Below are 22430 nucleotides of genomic sequence, written 5' to 3' on the forward strand. Positions count from 1 at the left end.
ATCAATCCCTAAAAAACTGACTGGTTTCGACTGAGTGTGGTTAGAGGCACCTGTGGGGCAGGTGGTGTCAAAAATTCAAGATGGTGACTGTAATTGTGTGATCAAACCCTTGCCCCTCTGCTTAGAAGACAGAGGATACTGATTGCTGGAGAGAATAGAAAACTGAGATTACTAAATATCGCTGCAAATGACAGCATTCTGTTGCGGGTCTTATTTTATATCACATATCATAAGCTTGCACTAAAAATGGCCAATGAAATCTATTTGGAAACAATGCAACCACAAAATCCAATAAAAGAGATTTAAAGAACTTTAATTACATTGCGTAAACTAGGCCTTACTATTGCATTTTCACACCACTGAATATCCACACTAAAAGGCTCTATATGATTAGCTAAGAAATGTAGACTCCTTCCAGTGAGATAGAGGTACTTGGCTCGTATGTCAGGACAACCACTACAAAGACTCGGTAGGCTTGTAAGTTGAGCATGGGCATTATGACCAACTGTTTGGCCAAGGGTGATCCAATCCTGTTAAGAATCCAGAAAATATAAAATAAAATGAACAAACTGTTAGGGAGGTCAAAACAGTAAAAAAAAAGGTTTAAAATATGCTTGCATTCAAAAATATTTACCCAAAATAGAAATAAATGAGTACTTTAGGAACTGACTCCTAAAATGTTGCTACAAAAATTACACAAGAGAGACATTCCTGAAAACCTCTAGATATTATCTAATATTTGGCACTTGCCATATACTTTGTTTTTAGTAAGGAGTTTGTACTAGGATATTTTACAGTGGTTAAGTTAGATCAAATACTTGTGAACTTCCGTATGGTTTCAGCCCTAATTTTATAAACTGCTTTGATATTTTGAGGGTTACCAACACTGGGAGAAAGAATGGAAAAGTAAATTCAATTCTCTGGTACATCCAGCAGAGTTTGATATTGTCAACATGTATGTTTCTAGCCACTCAGGATGGTAGTGGGAGTTTTGTACCCAAAGAGCTATTTATTGTGGATTGTGATTAGAAATTGCTGCCACACTTTAGGAGCAATTATATTAATGAGTTTCACATAAGATTTTAAAATTAATATCAGCGTAAAATCACTGAGTGAGATCATCCAGAAGTCACCAAGGCACATTTCTGCTCTTTAAGAAATATCAGGTTTGTAGTCTGTGAGTAGTTTTGTTCGTTGCCTGAAAGTTGAAAATATCCTATGATACAGAGGATTGGTTTGCCCAAATAATTTGTATTTTTGTATTTGTATTTAATTTTATTTATATGCCGCCCAATCCCAAAGGACTCAGGGCAGCATACAGAGATTAAAACAATCATAAAACAATAAAATAATACAGTCATACCGCGAGTCCGATCATATCCCGCCCCCCCCCCGGGGACATCAGCCCCAGGCCTGCCGGAACAGGAGAGTTTTAACGGCTTTCTTAAAGGCCGGCAGGGTGGGAGTAGTTCGAACCTCGGGGGGAAGTTGATTCCATCAGGTCGGAGCCACCACAGAAAAGGCCCTTCCCCGAGGGCCCGCCAGCCGACATTGTCTGGCCGACGGGACCTGAAGGAGGCCCAATCTATGGGACCTCACCGGTCTCTGGGAACTGTGCGGCAGAATGCGGTCCTGTAAGTAACCTGGCCCTATGCCATGAAGGGCTTTAAAGATGATAACCAACACCTTGAATTGCGTCCGGAGACCCACAGGAAGCCAGTGCAGCTCGCGGAGGATAGGTGACACGTGGGCGTACCTTGGCACGCCCACAATTGCTCTCGCGGCTGCGTTCTGAACCAACTGCAGCCTCCGAATGCCCTTCAAGGGTATCATGAAATGATTGTATCATGATTGTATCATGAAATCTTTCCAAGAGATGGGCACAATTTTCCAAACTGATGATATTTAATTTACAGCAATAAATTGAATGTAATGAATTATACCTATATATGTATGTACATTAAATTACTAACAAATAATATTGCCGGCTGAATGGCAACTTTGTCTATGTAGGTATTCCTTGATTTGTGACTACAATTGAGCCCAATGTTTCTGTTGCTAAGTGAGACAGTTAAGTGAGTTTTGCCCCATTTTATGATCTTTCTTGCCACAGCTGTTAGGTGAATGCAGTTATTAAGTTAGTAGCATGGTTGTTAAGTGAATCTGACTTCCCCATTGACTTTGCTTGTCAGAAGTGATTACAAGAAGTGATTACATCACACCAGAACACTGCAACTGTCATAAATATGAATCAGTTGCCAAACATCTCAGTTTTGATCATGTGATCACAGGATGCTGCAACTGTTGTAAGTGGGAAAAATAGCCGTAAGTTACTTTTTTCAGTACCGTTGTAACTTTGATTGGTCACTAAATGAATGATTGTAAGTTGAGGACTACCTTGTCTTTTCTCATTCCTTAATCATCAGAATTCCCTATGTATATTTTTCAAGGGTGGAGGGACTACTGTGGTGAAAGATCTATTTCTATCTTCTCTGAGGTACTTACCTGAATCTGGATTGAACCTTAAAAAAACAACAACCCTAAAAGTGTTTTGCTGATGTTTTCAATGAGACTTCCATGATAACAATGATTTCTATATGTGGCAGATTGTATGCACAAGAGGTTAATTATGAACGTATTACACAAGTGCATACCTGTTCAACTGAAGAAGTATCAGGTGTAAACCTTACAAAATCCTCAATAATTTGCTCAATTTGGTCTGCTCTAGCTTCTTTGTTCTTTTTTTCAATGTTGATAAGAACAAAAATATCCAAAATGATCTCTACGAAGTTCACCTTCATATTTGCAAGCCTTCTCATTAAAGGTGTATTTATATTTCTAGTCTGAAATAAAAAAATATTATACTGAAAATGGAAAAGAAACATTAAAAACAATCTCAGTTTCCATAATTGCAAAAAATATCAAGATAAACATGGGATCCAAGTATGGAGGAAAGAAAACCGTGATCACCATGCCTCCTTTCAGCCACTGACTCACTATTCTGGCTTTTGACAAGATGGCTGTCATTATATAGCCAGGCCTACTTAAAACTGTATAAAAAGAGAAAACAGTTGCAAAATGGAATACAGAGAAGAAAGTGCACATGCTTTTAGACAGATATTGTAATATATACATATAAAATGTTAAAATTAACCTTCACAAGAAGATTGGCATGCAAATTCCAAAATTAAAGGAGTCCTATACTGAATATTGATAAAGATCACTGGTGGTTGTATGTGTTCAGAATTTAGAGCCTGGGCGTACTTCAGATTTAGCTCAATCCCAAATTGAATTAGTCAGATTTGGGTAGATTCAGGAGTCATATAAACTGACGTAGTCTAAATCAAATCTGAGCTGATACACAAACTCTGTTAAAAAAACTTAAATACAGTGATGTACAGAAAAGGGGGCTGGGATCACTAATTATAATATGCTCTGCTTAACTATAATTTCTTTAAGGCATAATTGAGTTGAATATGGTGCTAATAAAAGCAATAGCTTCTAGGTTCATAACACATGCTAACTCAAAACAACAGAAACCATATTTTGGCATTGTAGATTGCATGAACATGTTTAGTATATCTGTAAACTTGATATATTTTTCTTTATACTCTTCCAGGAAAAGAAATTCCAAGGAGGTAAGGGAGAAAAGGCAGAATGTTTGATTGATAGCCTATATAAGCACTAAAACCTTTGGGATGCCCTATATATATAATTCTGTCATTAAGGGCTGTCAAACTACAGAATAGGATTTAATAAATTGCTAAACTCTTTTAGAGTTTAAATGTTTTAGCTGGACTTCTGTCGCAGAAACGGAATTAATAAAAGAGGTTTGAGGGTGCTGTGGAACCTGAACAGATACAGAATTAGGAGCTTGTTTGGAAAAATGGTGGATGTTTAAGTATTCTTGTTTCTGCCACTGTATACCTCTTCATCACCTGTGATTTGGTGACAGCTGAGAACAAAATTTAAAAAATTTCTCTTTTGACTCACTGTAACCTTTTAGGCCTATGTCTTTTCTTAATGTCTTGTCATACATGCATACAATATATAAAATATCTTATCTCTGTATCTCTCCATGAAGCTCTCTCTTTCTCTCTCTCCCTCCCTCCCCCACCAAAATATACTGGTAATGGGGGTGGAGAAGATTAAGCAGAAGATTTATTTCTCCAACAATCAGTGCTGGTATTCTTTTAAAAAATCTGTAATTTTCTTAGATCCAGCTCCTTCTGTGGCATCCATTTCATAACGCAGGCTTATACAAACAAAGAAGCAAAAGCCTTGATAAATTAATCTGAAAAATAGTGAACTTGGTTTTCCAAGGTAAGGTAGTTGCCCATAGCCCACCTGCCAAAGTGCTGTAGTTTTGTCTCCAAAACATGATGATTCTGCAGTATTTTGATAAAGTTATGTTGAACAGAAAAAAAGAAGTCTTGTTTGTTGATTTCCAATTATTATCAATGGAAAAGTTGGATTTACAATCAAAATTAACATTTAAGCCACACAATGAATTGGGGGCTTTTTCAACTGGCTTTTTCAACTGAAGACCTGTCATATTTTCAGTTTATATCTGCACTGTCCTGTATTTCTGAGATACTTTAATACATCATTTTAACTGATAATCAGGGCTTTTTTTCTCATAGGACACTCAGAACGGAGTTCCGGCACCTTTTTTGGATGGAACCTTGTAGGGTAGGCAAGGCGGGTTGTATGACGTGTGTGAGTTCCAGCACCTTTTTTTTTTTTTTAGAAAAAAAGCACTGCTGATAATAGTCTCCATGTTGTGGATGCTGACTGTAACATACATAAACATCATACCTCATTAATTGGAAGTATATTATTAATATGTTGGAAAAACTCTTCCATTTGTGATACTGCACATTGTGCTAATCTGTATGCATCTATATAATGACTTTGCTTGTCTGCAGCAGGTTCTGTATGCTTACCAAGTATCCTGTAAAAATAATTTTAAACAGAAATAATATTTAGTACCTTTCTAAATAAAATAGAATGGAAAAAGAAAACATATAAGCAATACAAACTTAACAAAATTAAATTACTAAAACAACTAAAAAAAGATAAAGAAAAGGATAAAGAAAAAGAGCTACTGAGTTTCTTATGTTTTCCTTTTTGTACATCTGCTAGTTTAAGTGCAGAGTTGCCTTATCGGTGAGATGGCCAGCACATACATACATATATACACATACATATATACACATACACACATACATACTCCTTACAAGACAGATTGTGTTTATATTTGCCTTGCTGCATTGTACTGTAGGTATGGGAACCATTCTTCGTAAAATTAATTTATTAAAACCCAAAGCAGTTGTGTTTGACAAGGAGAAATGGAATGAGTAACTTAATGTTACTGTACATAAATGATGAAAAATTAGACCAAGTAAATTAACTTGTGTATCTTGGTAGTTCATTTACTAAAGATGTTAAAAAAATAAATATATAAAGAAATGTCAATTTTAAGACCCCCTAAATGCTGCTAGATGTATGATCTGTTTGAAAGAATGAATACTTCTCAAAATAAGTGAAAATGGCTGTGTATAAGAATTTATTTTTGCCTTTAGCTGTGTGGAGGTGAGGCTTACATATTCAGAAGTATTAAAAACAATGCAGTAAGAATGGGATACTTAAAAAAATATGTGTGTTAAAACAAGAATAGAATTACAGAATTGCAAGACAAATACATGAAGAAAGAGTAAATGGTTTGAAATGAAGGGGAAGATCAAGTGAATTATGATTGGATGGAACTGATAAGATCCTCAAAAAGAGAAAAATGAGAATTTAAAAGAGCAAATGGAAATGTATGAAGTATATAAACAGGCAAAAATAGCTTACAAGGGTAGACAGGTTTGTAGAAATGAATGGTGCTTGCAATGTTTCCCTTTCTTTTTCTTATATTACCTCATGTTTTTAATTACTTTGACTCTTTCCTATTCTTTTCTGCATTCTATGAAATGTTGCTTATTTCAAAAAACAAATAGTGTCATGGTATATATGCATGTAGTTATTTATGAAAAATTCTATCTGAGGACTTACCTATGAATATTTGCACATGCCATTAATGCATCAGCACTACAATCTTTATATCCATAAGAAAGGAAGATCTTCTCTATGTGAATTAACTTATCATAGGATTCCAGCAATATTATTTCCAACTCATTAGAAAAACCACTAGTGTTAATGAGATATTTAACCAAATCTATCTGTATATATGCTTTCCTGCATAGGAGAGTATATGAACAACATAAGGTCAGAGATTTCCTCCAAAATAGCACATATATTTAAGCAACTATTCTTATTGCTATAAAAATAGTTCCTTGACTAACATTTAATTAATTAGTTAATTATTAGAGCAAATCAGAAAAGCAGAAAAATCTAATGTTACACTCAGTAGCAAAGAAAAAATTTCAGCTTGTTTGTAAAAAATTGAATAAATAAATATCAAATAAATCTATGACCAATAAGTGAATGTTGGGCAGTCCTTTTATTTATAATTTCTCTATAGAGGTAGTCCTCAACTTATAACAGTTCATTTAGTGACCGTTCAAAGTTACAACTGCACTGAAAAAAGTACAGGGTCATGTGATCATCTTCTGAGGCTTTCTAACAAGTAAAATAAATGGGGAAGTCGATTCGCTTCACAACCATGTTACTAATTTAACAATTGCAGTGATTTGCTTAACAAATGTGACAAGAAAAGTTGTAAAATGGGGCAAAATTTATTTAATGAATTTCTCACTTAGCAACTTAAATTCTGGGCTCATTTGTGATCATAAGTTGAAGACTACCTGTATAGAAATAATATCTCTATATAACGACTTGTCTAATAAAAAAAGTTGTTACTGCAATCAACAGGATCCTTTGGAGAAGGGATCAAAAGTGGTAAGACAGTGTCATGGTACGGCAGTACAAAGTCCTTCCCCTTTATGCATACTGTATGTGCAATGTAGATGCCCAGCTTGGTGTGGGGATTAAAGCATCAGGCTAGAAACTGGAAGATCATGAGTTCTAGTTCCACCTTAGCCACAAAGCCTGCTGGGTGACCTTGGATCAATCATTTTCTCTCAGCCCTAGGAAAGTGTCAATGGCAAATGCCCAAAAGTTCTATAGGAACTAATCCAGGCAGGCACTAGAAGCTTTTTAAAAAATTACTCCTATGGCACACAGAAAAAAATTCAATGTACAAAAGCGGCAGTCCTTCACTCATACAACTGCAACTGCCATCTTAGCTTTTTTAAAACCTTTCCTCCCACTTAGATGCTGGTGATTGCATTGCCTCCTTGCTTATTATAATTTAGGAGGGGTCCACAAAGATGTTATTCAATCCAGATGCTACTGTTTTCATAGTTGCATGGCTTTATCTCCTTAAAGCAGTAGAATATTTTTTCTAGGTCTGTGTGGAATTCTGAAAAAAAAGTTGAATTGATTTAATGAAAAACAAAGAGATTCATCAGCTCACACAAGACCTAAAAAACAACTGGAGCATTTTCAAAGCATGCATGATCTTATTAAACTAGATTAATAGATTGAGGAGGCTGCAATGTTATTTTTGGAGAGGCATGTGGAGGATTGCATTATTACTTGATTACAAAAGTAAACCCAAACTACAATACTATCTTAACTTGTAATAATTACCTGGCTTCAAAGCATGCAATTATAAAACCCAATTCAGATTCTCGGTTGGGTCTTTCCTTCAATAATGGCCTCAAGACATTTATGTTTTTTTGTAGAAAATGGCAAGCCTGCATCTATGAGAAAACAGGTTGTCAAAAATACTAACAAAGTATTTCAGGATAAACTGTATATCCTTCAGATTCTGTAAAGCAAAGGAAAGCTGGAGTAAAATTGTAAACACAGTTGTGGTCACATAATTTTCACTTAGTGACCACTTCGCTACAATTTCGGTTACTATAAGAGGGCTGCCTATATTGATTGCTAGTATTAAAAGAGTAATGTACTATTGGATATTTCAATTAAATAAATGAATTACTTCAGGAATCCCCGACCCCCGGGTCATTGCTCACTAGCGGTCCATAGTCGGTTTGAAACCGGGCTGTAGAAGAAATGGGCAAGTGCATGCACATGAAGCTCCACTTGCGTGAGCAGTGCACAAGTGCATGCATATGCACAAAGCTCCACCCTCACAAGCTCTTGAGTGACCTCAAGCTTTGTATGCGAGCTTATGAGCCTGCAGCTCAAGCAAGTTGAGCTTCACGCATGAGTGCAAACACCCTCCACTCGATACAAAACTCCATTTGCGTGAGCGGAAGGTGCCCGTGTGCATGTTTGCCTGATACCCACACACTCACCCCACACACACCAGGTCGGGCCACCAAACTGGAAAGGTTTGTAACTGCTGGTTTACTTACCATTTTATCATTTATTTCCTGGTCATCTCCTAAAATTGCATCAGCGAGAGCAAAAGTGCTATCGTGCCAAAACTGTTCATTTCCACCTATCAAGCGGGCCTTTTCAAGGAGTGCCTTCGCTTGCCCATGGTTTTTTTCTAAATTAGCTAGTACAGCTAGAAGATAAAGGCATCGTGATATACCACATGGATCATTCATTTCCTAAAAAGAAGAAATTTCAAATATGTTTTCAAATATAAGTTGGAACATTATGATCGATAATATGCCAGAACATTCCATTCCATTCCAGGTCTTTATATATTGTGAAAAACAGATTTCAGAATCTGTCCTCTAAGTTTCTGTTATTTATGACATGAAAAACTTTTTCAGAATAATTTCAATTAAATTCAATCAGGAAATGAAGAAGAGCTTACTTAAACTAAGACAAATTATCACAGACTTTGCTCTTTCTGAATCCTGAGTCATAAAAAGGCAGACTTCTTAAGCTGCAATTTTCTGTACGCTAACCTTGAAGTAAGACTCATTGAATTCAGAGGTCTTACATCTACATTGCACTAAAACTACTAGATAACCTTGCTCAATATTTTGCTTAGTTTTTAAACTAAGGGTTCACATTTGAATAATTTGAGTAATAACTGCTAAGTCATGGCTGGTTCAGGAAATCTGGGAGTTGGTCCACAAGTCATTAAAAGGGCCATCGTTCCCCACCCCTGATCTAAGGAAAAACATAGGATGTCCTCCCATATAGTGGCAAAAGAATTACACTCTGTAATCTGTTCCAAAAAGTGTTAAAAGATCAGAAATGGTGCAAGTCATCCTCTGTATCAGGAAAAGGGATACAAAAGACTTTTAAGACTATACGTTTCACTCCTTTTTTGTGCCTGTCAAAATATTATGGGCTAGGTAAGCAAGCAAGTTTCTCTTATCTAATATAAGAAGTTTTTCTCAGTTTAACAAGATTGATATCAAGAAAGATCCTAAAAAGTCATTAACAGCAATACCAACAACAAAAGCTACATCTTAGGCCATCACACCTGGAAACACAACCAAGTTTTTCTGGAAAGCTGACTGGGTCAAGACAAATAAAATCTTAAGAGGCATGGTATTTCAAAGGGTTGGCATTGCTCTTTTAATGAACCCATATAAGAGTTGTTTTTGGAAATTCAACAATGAAATTTAAATATTCTAAATATTTTACACCTTAGGCTAAGACCAAGTCACTTGAGTTTCTGACAATTATGCTATTGCTGATCAAGAGTTGTGCACCTACTATTGTAAAACTAGCCACAGTTTTTCCTCTTATTCATAGTTATAAGATATATATTTCCTAGAAATGACAAATAAACAGAAACAGTTGGAGACATGCACTTTTAACAAAAAAAAAATATTAAGTTACCTGAGTTGCTTGGTGAGCTTCGGAGAGTAATAACCTTGCTGGTTGATATAAGCATAGTTGGATTAAGACTTCAGCTTTTTCTATCCACAAGTAGGGGAGAGAAAGCCCATTTAATTCTTTTTCAGTAACTGCATTGAGTTCCAAAATCTGGAAATAATTTATTATAGAAAGTATCCTTTTTAAAATGTCTATTTTTTAAATCATTAATTATAAATTAAAATTAATTATGTTAAAAATATATGAACTTAAAAGCTCAATCAGGGAACATAGTAAAGTATAGATATTTTATAGGTTGCCTTTTTTATTATGAGATCAATAAAACATATACAGAGCTGCCTTGCAACTTTCATACATATATACAGTACAAGAGGAATATTGGTTACCTTATCTTTTGCAGTAAACAGATTCTTTCTTTGCTCTATATCTAGTGTTGTCCAATCAAAATTTTTATTTTCCATTTGGTTATCCTGTATGGCATTCTCATTTTTAAATGCAATCTCTTGTCTAAATCTGAAACAGGGAAAGAAAACATTAATGTAATAGATTAACATAGACATAAAATATATTAGCCTATTGTTAAGCATGGAATCACCTTCAAGTTTGTAATGCCAGCCTAGTAACCTATATATTTATGAAATTTATTACTGCAATCAATTTTGGAACTGAATGAAAGAGAATTGAACTGGTTGATGGGATTCTAACAAATTTTGGAAAGGTATCTATGAATGCTCCGAGTACTCCACGTAGGCTGCTTTAGACTGGAATATACAGCAATTTGTTATGTATACAAACCTGACACTTAATTATGCTATTTGTTACATACCTTCCTTGTTCCTTTTCATTAATAAAGACATCACCCACTGCCTTTTCATGGAAAGATGCTGCTTGATACATTTTTAAATCTAAACATATTTTGGCAAGCCTGTGAAAGCAAATGACATATTTTTTTGTAGTATAACACTGATATCATATATATAACTCACATGCAAGCGTACATACATGCTGACAAAGAAAAATCTGATTCAAATCTGATTCACATAAAAGAGCAAGTGATATTTGCAGTAAAAACAAGTTTAAGGTAAAATTTCCTCAACCAATAGTGCTTTTAAACAGCAGGAGGAGAAGATACAAAGAGAACTTCAATTGTGAAACCTAATTGAAAAATGGATTACTCCTAGATCCATTTAGAATTGTATTTAAGTTAGACTTCATATTTTAAAGCAGCAATGTAATAGGTTGAATTATCCACCATTGCTTAAAAGAAGCAATATAATTTGACCTTCAGTGAACTGTAAAATTATTCAGCACAAAACTTTCAACAATTTCAAAATTAGTTCATACAGCTAGAATCACACAGAGATCTTTGCCTACCTGGAAAACTCAGATGAAACTTATCCAAAGTAGCCAATGATAGCTGTGATTACAAATGGAGTGGAAGAATGGTGGCTGGAAAAGCAGATATTTAATGCTCTTTTACCTGTTATATCTCCCAGCAAAGGACTCCACACCCATTGATGGTGGAGTTTCTGTATAGGCTTTTGTCCCATTAAAAGCAGTGAAAGATGGAAGAAGCAACTTCCAAGTACTGGTTTCTACTGCTACATACATACTATCCTCTTATCATTTCTCAAACTATACTATAGTTTGTGAAGGAATATGTTTGGCATATATAAAAACCAATGTATTACTTAGGAGACCCTAATCTCAAACATTATTTGTTCCACAATAAAGTCAGGTGTGGAAAGATCTTGCTGTTCTCCTCTCAAATAAAGTTTGGGGATTAAGAAGTAAGTTTACCTTATGCAACTTGCTTGAGATGGCCAAAATTTTGTAGTTAGAATGAAGCTATTTGGTGATAAATGCTTACCTACAAGTGTTGCTATTTCAAGTAAATTATATCTGAGATAAGCCTGAATATAGTGCAATCATACATCCTAGGACTGTAATCATACTTCTGGGCAATTTCAACACTGGAATAAGTGCCTCAATTAATCACTTCAATTGCCATTGCTATACAGATTATGTTGCTATCGTTGGTCTAAGGGTATCAGTTTTCACAGGTAGTAATTAACTCATTTTTCTAAAAAGCTTGATCAAATTCTATACATGAAGTGGTTGATAGGAATCAGAATGGGGACTAAGGAGCCAGAGTAAGTATTACTGCATTGGTTATATTGTGCTCTGAAATAACTTGATAAGTAAGGTCACCTTTCTTAGTGAACACATTGTTTTGATACTACCTCTCTCACTCACTCACACATACACATGTAACTATGGTTTAGTGCAGGGTCCCAACCTTTCTGTGTTGGTGGCCCAGTGGGAAAGGGAGGAGCAGGCACCTTTATGCATACATGCGCACACATGCTAATGTGGCTGTGCACATGTGCACACAAACGGGACTGCGAGCATGCATGCTAGTGCCGGCTCACAGCTAGCACTGGCATGAAACTTGTGGCTCGGCTAGTACCGGTGCGCAGCTCATGGTTTGGCTAGCTCCAGTGTTAGGCTCACAGGTTGGCTACAACCGGCATGAAGCTTGCAGCCTGGCTAGCACCAGCACAAGGAAGGATGAGCACACGCACACGCACTGGCCAACCACTCATGTGGCCCGGTGGCCAAGAGGCTATGGCCCGGAAGTGGGCTACAGCCCATAGGTTGGCGACCTCTAGTTTATGAATTTATTAACATTCCCCAGCAATTCCTTTCACCAAAACCCCCAGAACTGTCCCAATAAAGTCCAGCCATGAGCAGACCAATGTTAATCTACAGAGCAATGGCCAAAGAGTCCACAAAACCCTTGAAAGTTTCTCAAACAAAATAAATCCACCAGGCAAACTTAAATCCAAAACACAATAGAGCTCAGGAGTCAAGAAAAACCCAGAGTTTCCAAGGCACAATTCAAGTCAAGGCACGATGTCAATCCAAAGCTAGGCAATAATCACAACAGCCAGAAAACACAAGTCAAGGCACAGTGTCAATCCAAAGCTAGGCAGGAATCACAACAACCAGAAAACACATAGCTAGGAAACAAACACTTTGTTCCCAGCAACACCTCCCTCTGTCTGCTGTGCTAAATATCCAGCTTCTGATGCAGCCCATCAAGAAGGGTGAGGCTTTTTCTTCTCAAGTAGTCTGGCTGACCTTCTCTGCTCCTGCCTTTTTTCTGCCCTACATGTTCTTGGATCAGGTGCAGAAGGCAGCTCTTCCTCCTCCTCACTAACCATCTGCAACTGCATGCTTTCCCCAACTGGAGTGTCAGCCAAATCCCTTCCAGACAGCTGCTTGCAGCCATCAATTAACTCAGCTCCTGACATGCCAAGAACCAGTTCATCCTCCCACGAGCTAACATCTAAACAGGTATCTATGGAATCATTCATGGAAGTCATCACAATAGCATGTTTTTCCACCACAAAATAGTTATTGTATCCTAACAATTTTTTTTCTGCATTGCAAGGTCAATGTAAGAGTTTTCTTTACTATATTATCAGAATTAACTTTATATCTAATTATAGTGGCTTGTCCCCAATACAGGTAATCCTCATTTAATTACAGTAATTGGGGACCTGAATTTCTGTCGCTAGCAGTGTGGTCATAAAGTGTGATGACGTATAACAGCATCACTTAGTGATGGCAATCCTCACAATTCCTGTTGCTTTGCTAAGTGAGGATCATGGGTTGTTAAGTGGAGACCACCTTGGAACTTCCTATTGGTTTCCAACAAGCAAAGTCAACAGGGAAGTCAGCAGGAAATCACAAGTTCCAGGAGGCTCACTAGCAGGCTGGCAAGCAGGTAAGTGCCTGTGGTGGTGAAGCATGAGTGCACCGGAGACAGGGATGGCTGCTACTGGGTGGGGAAAGGTATGTAATCTGGTTGTCAAGCATCACAATCACAATCACATGACCTTAGTGGTGGTGGTATCATCAGAACTTTGAGGACCCATCATAAATACCACTTATTCAGTGCCATTGCAACTTTGTTCATTAAATGAATGTGGATAAGAACAGTCATGAGACGGTATACACATATATCAAGAACCAATTGTTAATATCCAGCCTATGATAGTGTTTCATTCTCCAAAGCAGTAACAATAGGACTATTGTAAAAGCTAACTTATGATTATGCCAGGATCAAAGCCAATTTAATTATATTAAGCCTGAGAAATATATCTGTATCTGCATATGTGTGTGTATAAAACAAAGTAGGAAACAAAATAACACAGTTGGCAGTGATTAATTCAACTCATTAAAAAAGCAAAGCTCTGTGGCTTTCTGGCAATTTATAGCTGAATCCTCTGCGGGCTACCCTATGGCTAACCCCTAAAAGCTACCTATTATAGAGGAAACACTCCAACTATCTGTCTGGAAAAAGCATTTATTGAACTATTTTTTGGTGATGACTCAGCTAATATATTGATCTTTGAATTAAGTCAAGAATGTATTCATGGCCAGCCACTAATATCCTCCTTTGACATTTCTAAATTAATCTTGCAATTGAAAAATGGAAAGGCCACCTGGGAATATATGATTCTACTGGACTACTGAAAATTAACATTGATTGGTAACCCCCAACTTTGGTGACCTTATTCACTTTTCTAGACTGCTTCTTTCAGATCCCCGAGGATTTGGCTGATCTATTATTGCAACTATTTTTTTTTAAAAAAAACCAGAATGGATTTAATCCAATCAATGATCATTCGATCAATTTACAAAGTACGATCAGTAAATTACAGTTACATTGTTTGCATTGGAAACTGTTAGATGAATTAATTCAGGAAAATATTTTGTCAAAGGAGCAAGTAGGGTTCAAATGGATCAGTTTTAGACCAACATAGTAAAGTGAAATAAATTAATAGCTCCCTATCCTTCCAGGAAACTTAGTGCTTAATTTTGGATCTTAAATCAGGGTTTGATTGGATTCCTAGTGAAAAGCTCTGGAAGAATTTAACACTCTTCTCTATGGCCTGCTGATTATTAGTTCTAATAAAAAAAATCAAGATAATAGCTGGATGCAGGTCCAAAATAATGGCCAACAAATATGAATATCTAGAGCAAGTTAAACCTTTTAAATATGTTGAGGCTACTTTTCAATTCTCTTGTGTTGGAAGAAACCAACAAGATTAATCTCTGATATCATCCAGTGCAATATTTTAAGTTTCTTTTTAAATCAAGCTATGTTATAAATTCACAAAATTGACATTTGCTTCCCCAGCATGAAAGAGAAGGCATACACAAAATTCCCAAGAACCTTCCAGAAGAAGACATGGTATTGCTCACATCGGCAGGAAGAGATTCCCTCAGCTGCTGTGTTCTTCAGCTGAAGAAATGCTTTGCCTTTTAAAAATCTGAATTAAGACACTAAGAGAAAAGGAACAAGGTGTAATGTGAAGGAGAAAAAGAGAGTCAAGGTGCTTCTGCAGATTTAATTCTAAACTGGAATTGGTCCAGTAAGTATTTGCTGGTACTGTACTTGAAAAAAAGTATTTTCCAGGGAGAAAATTGGTACAGGAATAACCTCTGTCCTCATGCCAATCTATCCATTATACTGTATAAGGAAAAATAAACTAAGTTTGAATTTTGTTTTATCTACAGCTATTGTGACTATTAAATTATGGTCAGATTATGACCATTCATTTAATGATTGTTCAAAGCACTGGAAAAAAAGGTCTTATACTGATGTACCGTTGTAGTACCCGTGGTCACATAGTCAAAATTCAAGCACTTGGTGACCAGCATGTATTTGTGACAACTGCAGCATCCTGGAGTCATCTGATCGCCGTTTGTGACTTTTCCCGGGGGCTTCAAACAAGCAAAGTTTCAATAGGGGAAACTGACCCAGCTCAAGAACTCTGTGAATTAACAACTTGCTTAATGACAACATGATTTCCTTAAGGACTGCAGCAAAATAGGTAATAAAATCAGTTGTGATGCGCTTAATGAGTCCATCATTTAGCAACAGAAGTTCCAGTTCCAATTGTCATAAGTCAAGGACTATTTGCATATGTATTGTACTTATGCACAGCTATCTCGGTATTTGTTTTCTGTAAATGTTCAATAAGCTGTATGTTTCATGCAACCTGGAGTCTCTTCAAAAATTTCACATTAAAATTATAAAGAATAATTTCACATAGATTTCACATTCATTTCACATAGATATTCCATAAATTTAGTTTTTATGCTTCGTTCCACATACAGTTGGCTTACAGAACAACCCTATACAGTACATGTTTATTCCCACTATTTTCAAAGCAGTTTATTTCTAGTTAATAAACTATAGCTGCAGGGAACTTACTACTTAAAAAGGGAACAGCTTGTCAGTCACTGCAAGCCAGTTTGAAAACTGATAGGAGCACCATGAACCAAGAAATTTCTGTAGGATTGTCTTAGATGCATAAAAGACAACCTGTATCAAGAACCATGGCGCAGTGGTTAGAATGCAGTATTGCAGGCTAATTCTGCCAACTGCCAGCAGTTCGATTCTTACCGGCTCAAGGTTGACTCAGCCTTCCATCCTTCCAAGGTCAGTAAAATGAGGACCCAGATTGTTGGGGGCAATATTCTTACTCTGTAAACCGCTTAGAGAGAGCTGTAAAGCACTGTGAAGGTTATATAAGTCTAAGTGCTATTGATTGCTATTGTTATTCTGAAATAGCTTCTGGTCCTACAGAGTGATGACTGTCATAAACAATCAAAATGAGTATATATACTGAGTATATATTCAATATAAATGTTTCTAAACAAATACTTCTGGGGGCAGATATTCCAATTCCAATCTCTTCAAACTTACAGAAATATTCTATTGGTATGCAATATAATCTAAGGTGCTTTGGAGCAATGAAAAACATAGCATGAGCTGAGATGTTCCACCATAAAAAACAACAACCCAAACATAAATTTATCAGTGGGTAGAAAAGATATTGAAATGTTTCACATTGACTAAAAAATAATGAATACAAACCTGAGATGGTAGAGATTTGACAGACTTTTGCTTTCAACAACATCATGAGCAATGATTTCAGCCAAGTGAAAAAGTGGAAGAGTCATGTGAGTACATAACATTGACTGTAGTTCCTTAAATAAAAGGTCTAAGTAATACAAGGTGCGTGTCTAAAATTAAAAGAATACAGGACAAACAAGTTCACTACAATGGCAATACTTGTCTCTCGTGTACATTTTCAATTCTTCAAAAAAGCCCTCTGAAATAAATCCCCCAAAGACAGATTTCTATACAGTACTACTAAGAATGTAAGTGTTTGCAAACTGCTAAGCTATGTGAGGATAATAACATTTCATATTTTGAGCTACTACATAAATTGTCTTTGCTGCCTACTTGTACATGTAACACTTTGGACCAACTTGCAGATATTTCAACAAAAAATACCCCAAATACAGGTAGTCCTTACTTCCTGACCATTCATTCAGAGACTATTTGAAGTTACAATAGTGCTGAAAAAATAACTTTACACTCATTTCTGACCATTGCAGCATCCCTCAATCATGTGATCGCTAATACAGTTATCCTGTGCCTATATTTTTATTCTTTTTTTTTCTCCTCTGGCTGAACAGATTGATTGGAGAGAAAGGGATTGCGAGAAAGTAAACTGTTTGCTCTTCTATACATCAATAGCAATGCAATCACACTAGCTGCCCTGGGGCTGAGAAGCTGGGTACTCTACTCAACAACTTACAGTATTCTTTTGAAATCTCTTTCTCTTCAATCTCTCTGCTCTATGAGGAGAGGCATGAAGGAGTCAGGCAAAGGAGACATTGCCTATAGAAATTGCTTCCCCCTTCCAGAAAGTGGAGAGATTGGAAAGGAAGAGATTTCAAGTGAATACCGTAAGCTGTTTATAAAGAATGCCTGGCTTCCAGTCCCTTGACTACCAGCACAATTGCATTGTTTTCAATGTGTACAAAACAGCAATCAGGCTTTCAAGCCTTCCAAAGAGCATGGGCACAGTTAGGAGGCAAGCAAAAAGCTGAAAATTATTAGTCTTATTTCTGTTCAATCTGAAAGGAGTCATGGTCAAGTGATTTCCTACTTAATGAATGCTTCACTTAGTGGTGTAATTATGAGTTCTAATTAGGGTTGTTAAGAACTGTACAAGGACTACCTGTAATTTCAATATAATAATATTGAAGAAAAGAAGCCAGAAACAAGTTACAACTGGAAGTAAAAAAGTGAGAGGAATAGATAATTTCAATTATGGTCTATTCAAGACATTACTCACAGGTGCTAAAATGGTTTCTCTGTTCACAGTACAGCCACTTGAGTCCTGTTTAAAGGCTTCTCTTATCTCATCAGGACACTCATAGTTAGCCCATTCCTCCACATTTCCAGGCAAGACATCAATTGGCCCCTTCCTTTTCACCTTCTCTTTACTGGCTGAGCGTATCTGAAAATTGGACTCTTTAACAAAGTTTCCTTTTTGTTAACATAAATGAAATCAAAATACATGCACTAAAGGAAATGTACCTTTTTTACATCTTTTGGGGATTTCTCTTTATCTTTTTTAGGAGGGCTTGTAGGTGAACCCTGAGTAGGATCAGGCTTTAGGGGAAAAAAAGAAATAATGATTGATATTTCTGTAATAATACATTCAGTCCTAATATTTTTTTTTCTTCAAACAAGTCTCAGCTCTTCTCATGGGTTTAGTCTTGGACTTCCAAGCAGAAATAATAATTAAAAAAACACTATAATATTTCAGATATGTGAAAATGACTTTGTTCACTGTCTTGTTTCTTCAACAGATAGAAATTCCAAATTTGGGAAGGAGATAACATTTTATCATTCAGTCTAATTATAATGAGGAAGGAAAGAGCCACTGTTTATTTATTAAATTTCTATGCCACCCATCCCTCTGCCAATACTTACAATACTATGAATAGCAACAAAATAAGGAATTATAAAACAATTATTGTATGCACCACAAATTAAAAAAAACAGGAAAGTGACAATCAGTCATCAGTTTAATTTTAGACAGATGTGTGAATGCATCCCTCTCACCTTGTCTCATAAATGATCACTGCTACAGAAATTGTGATGATTACACTCATGAATGTTTTGACAATTTAAAGATATGTGGCAGTATTTGTGTGATGTATATATTTGTTTCCAAGCAAAAAGCATTCATTTCCCTACTAATATATTCTCAGATAGAAAGGTAGTAACAGAGGTGTCAAGGTTTAGCCTCTCTAGATACTATTACATTATCACCCTTATGGTCCTGAGCACCCCTTCTGCTAATTAATGTTGATACATGCTGGTAGACCAACAAATCTGAAAATCCAGATGTTCTCTATCCATGGATTAGAAGTATTAACAGTACCCTTACTTAATAAAGTAACATTGATGGAACATGGCAATATTTGTAACAAGTTATATGCTTCATGATGTCAACACAAATGTAACATAATTATGAAATTGTGTCATATCTGTTTGCTATGTCATTGACATTATGGCATATGTGTGATTGTTCCCCACCCCAATGATGGGAGGAAATGTTTGGACATGTAGACGTCAGCTTTTGAGTGCCTTACCTTTTTTGCATCTTTTTTATCTTTTGATTTTGGAGTTGTTGATTGGGCTGGTGAAACTTTGGTCTTTAAAAGCAATCCTGCTGTTGTGAATGACATCTGAAAAATAATTACACTTGCTTTTGGGAAGAAAAAAACCAAGAAGTACAATTCTTAATTCAATTAAATGTTGAATTTTTGTTATGACAAATAAAACATAATATTACTAAAAAAGGCTTTTTTTTACAGATTGCTTTTACTTTCTGTACAAAAGTTTCTATACATAAAAGTTAATGTCATGTATCATAATACAAGCTAGCTTAATAAAATTCCTAGAAAAGTAAACTTTTTAAAAAACTTAATTGAGCCAACGAATACAGTCTGATCTACTTTGTATCCCTAAATTTATACTACTTTTAAGAGGCAACTTTTTTTAAAAAAATATTTTCTTAAAATGGCGGGAAAACATTGGTTTCTATGAAGAGCAGAACATCAAAAAATACATTGGCTAAAAAACCTGTAAACTATGACTGTTTTTCTTCCTTGGTTGGGATGTGCCAATAAGGCTTGTAAAGTAATAAGTGATCTACCACTTTCCTGCTAACATATATTTTTATATTTGTGCTGATTTACTCATTTTGATATATTCCAATTCAGGTTGCATTTTTTTCTATAAAACACGCTTAGACAGAGATTCTGAAAGCTTCATTGCCTTAACCTTGACAAGATGCCTGATTCACTGTAAATAGTTTTGTGTGGAATATAATTGCACTTATAAAAATATAAAAGAAATAGATTAATTTTGTTTCCAATTAAATGTTGTTATAATATCAGCACACAGCAGAAAATGACACACATTTCTGTTCAGACTAATAGCATTACAGATTCTATAATTCTATACAAGTGGGAATTTCTTTTGAACAAGTTTTTGGAACAGACTTGACATTCAAGTGTATCAAGAAATCACTTGTATATAACTTATCTTCATTAAAAGCTACAATAATTCTTTTTGGAAGATCAATGTGATTGCGGTTAATGCTTTGAATTCAAGCTCATTAAAAAAAAACCTAATAGACTTGTACTATACATGTAGCAGCCTTCTAGTTACCATGTTCTTATCTCACCTGCCACATGCGAATCACAAAAGCATACGCCATCAAACAGTATTGCTCATAAAAAGTTGAACCATGGCCAGAAATGACTGCCATTATTGTATAAGCTCTAAATAAAGCTTCTAACTGTTTTATGCTTCTCAATTCTCCAATACTAATTTGGTTTCTTAATTCTACAAAGAAAATATGAAGAATCAATCAATATTGTTGAAAACGTTTTATATAACAATATAAACACATTGTTGATACGTTTTATGTAACAGAATGTTTTGTATAACTCGTAAACTCCATGTGTAGCTGAATAATAGCTCCTGGGTAGTCCCCAAAGTCTCAAGCATTAATTTTATCTTCCTCACCCCTTAATTTAAAAAATCATTAAGGCATAAAACAATATTTTGTTTAAATGAAAAAGAGGAAAATATCATCTGTAGAAGACCACAGGAAAAAATCTAAATGTTTTTTAATGTCAAAGGCAAAAATATTATATCACACGACACCCCCAATGCTAAAATAAACACAGCTATATTTGGAACATAGCTTGAAAAACGTACCTTCTTCCTCAGGACTTTTTTGGAGAGGTCTGAGATACAATAACATATTTATTGCCCATTCCAGGTGTTTAATAGCCTCACTAAGAGGAAACTGCTTGCAATACAGCCATTCTGCAAATCCTAAGATATTATCCACTTTCTTTAATTCAGATTCCTTTTTCTACATAAAAACAATGAGCACATATTTAGACTAGTTCTTGATACACATTCCCATTCAGAGGAAAACAAGGTAATATAAATATACAAAAGCCTATACTGCTTTTAGGAAAGTACAATTTCAGATCAGAGAGTCATAGAATTATAGATTTGGAAGGGATCAGAAAATTAATCTAGCCTAACCGTCTGCAAATTATTGGTGGCTCTAAGCAAATACTGGGGGAAAAGGAGGCATTTTCTACACCTGTAGGACCAAAAGCCTTGATTAAGTTATGTAGCAACGGGGGTATAAGCCTAACTTTGATATATCTCTAGAAGACACATCCATTTTTTTCAATTCAGAGATAGTACTAGGAATTTCGAGGAAGGGAAAACTATGAATGACATGATAAATATCAACAGCAACATTTCAAAATTGAAATTTATATCATTCACTTGAACTTTGTGTTTCAGGTGCCTCTAACATCTGATAAGCCAAAGGTGTCTCAAGGACAGCTACTTAAAGTCAGAAATATACTGAAAATCTTTAACCATATTAATTCAGTCTTCGGTCTCCCCAGATGTTTAGGTGGAGAATCACAAAAGACTACTAATCTTCTTGAAAGGAAGATCCAAAACAAGAATTAGGAATTACATAAAGCTTATATTCTTATTACCACTGTCAGATATTAATTTTTCATCAAGAACTGCAAACTAATAGCATCTTTTAAAAAGAAGATACGTACGAACCTGTAAAACTTCAATTGCATTTTGGTAGCAAGACAACTGTCCCACAATATCAAAGGAGACAGATGCCAAACGATGCCACATATCTGACATGTAATCCTCAGTTTCATCACGGAATTTCTGAATTTCCATTATATAATTACGTCCTAGTCTTGCCTTTACCATGACCATATGCTTAAAAATTGGGCTATGAAGGAAAAATTTATTTCGTCAGTATTTATGAATGACTTAATAAGCTGACAAAATGGTTATTTCAAAACTTTTTTATAAAGTATTTTGAAGTCAGAAAGCACTATTTGAGTTGCAGGAATATTTACCTCCCATGATGGAATGAAGTTCATTCATATCCAAACTTTAGCATAACAGTACATAAGAAATTTTAATATATTACATTCAGTTTCATTGGACACCTGGGAAACTATTTGGGTGAGAAATGTCAAATTTACTCAAGCACAGAATCTAAGGGAGAATTTTTATAAAATGTTTTATAGATGGCACCTTGATCCACAAAAAATGTCTTACATGTACCCTGACGTGCAACCTAAATGTTGGAGATGTGGTTATAAGGAGGCTTCCTATTATCATA

General features: G+C 35.6%; 1 protein-coding gene across 4 annotated transcripts in view; it reads right to left on the reverse strand.

Moving 5' to 3' along the window:
* Positions 1 to 22430, reverse strand: part of CFAP46 (cilia and flagella associated protein 46) — a 97331-nt gene that overhangs the window by 29108 nt on the left and 45793 nt on the right. For 3 of the 4 annotated variants that reach the window (XR_005556059.1, XM_039337452.1, XM_039337455.1), the window contains 16 exons: positions 21848 to 22031; positions 20963 to 21122; positions 20424 to 20584; positions 19324 to 19419; positions 18260 to 18334; positions 18015 to 18179; positions 16742 to 16890; positions 10610 to 10708; positions 10170 to 10296; positions 9787 to 9933; positions 8391 to 8591; positions 7657 to 7769; positions 6058 to 6240; positions 4819 to 4954; positions 2655 to 2843; positions 321 to 530 (listed from right to left, as the gene is read on the reverse strand). Coding sequence is in view for 3 of the 4 variants with exons in the window: in XM_039337452.1 (XP_039193386.1) it covers positions 321 to 530; positions 2655 to 2843; positions 4819 to 4954; positions 6058 to 6240; positions 7657 to 7769; positions 8391 to 8591; positions 9787 to 9933; positions 10170 to 10296; positions 10610 to 10708; positions 16742 to 16890; positions 18015 to 18179; positions 18260 to 18334; positions 19324 to 19419; positions 20424 to 20584; positions 20963 to 21122; positions 21848 to 22031 (2395 nt within the window). In the remaining variant the exon portion in view is untranslated. The remainder of the gene's footprint in view (positions 1 to 320; positions 531 to 2654; positions 2844 to 4818; positions 4955 to 6057; positions 6241 to 7656; positions 7770 to 8390; positions 8592 to 9786; positions 9934 to 10169; positions 10297 to 10609; positions 10709 to 16741; positions 16891 to 18014; positions 18180 to 18259; positions 18335 to 19323; positions 19420 to 20423; positions 20585 to 20962; positions 21123 to 21847; positions 22032 to 22430) is intronic. The other variant, XM_039337454.1, reaches the window with a different exon arrangement.

Source organism: Crotalus tigris, unplaced genomic scaffold (genome assembly GCF_016545835.1).
Source record: "Crotalus tigris isolate CLP2741 ecotype Arizona unplaced genomic scaffold, ASM1654583v1 scf7180000017678.2327064, whole genome shotgun sequence".
Classification (NCBI taxonomy): Eukaryota; Metazoa; Chordata; class Lepidosauria; order Squamata; family Viperidae; genus Crotalus; species Crotalus tigris.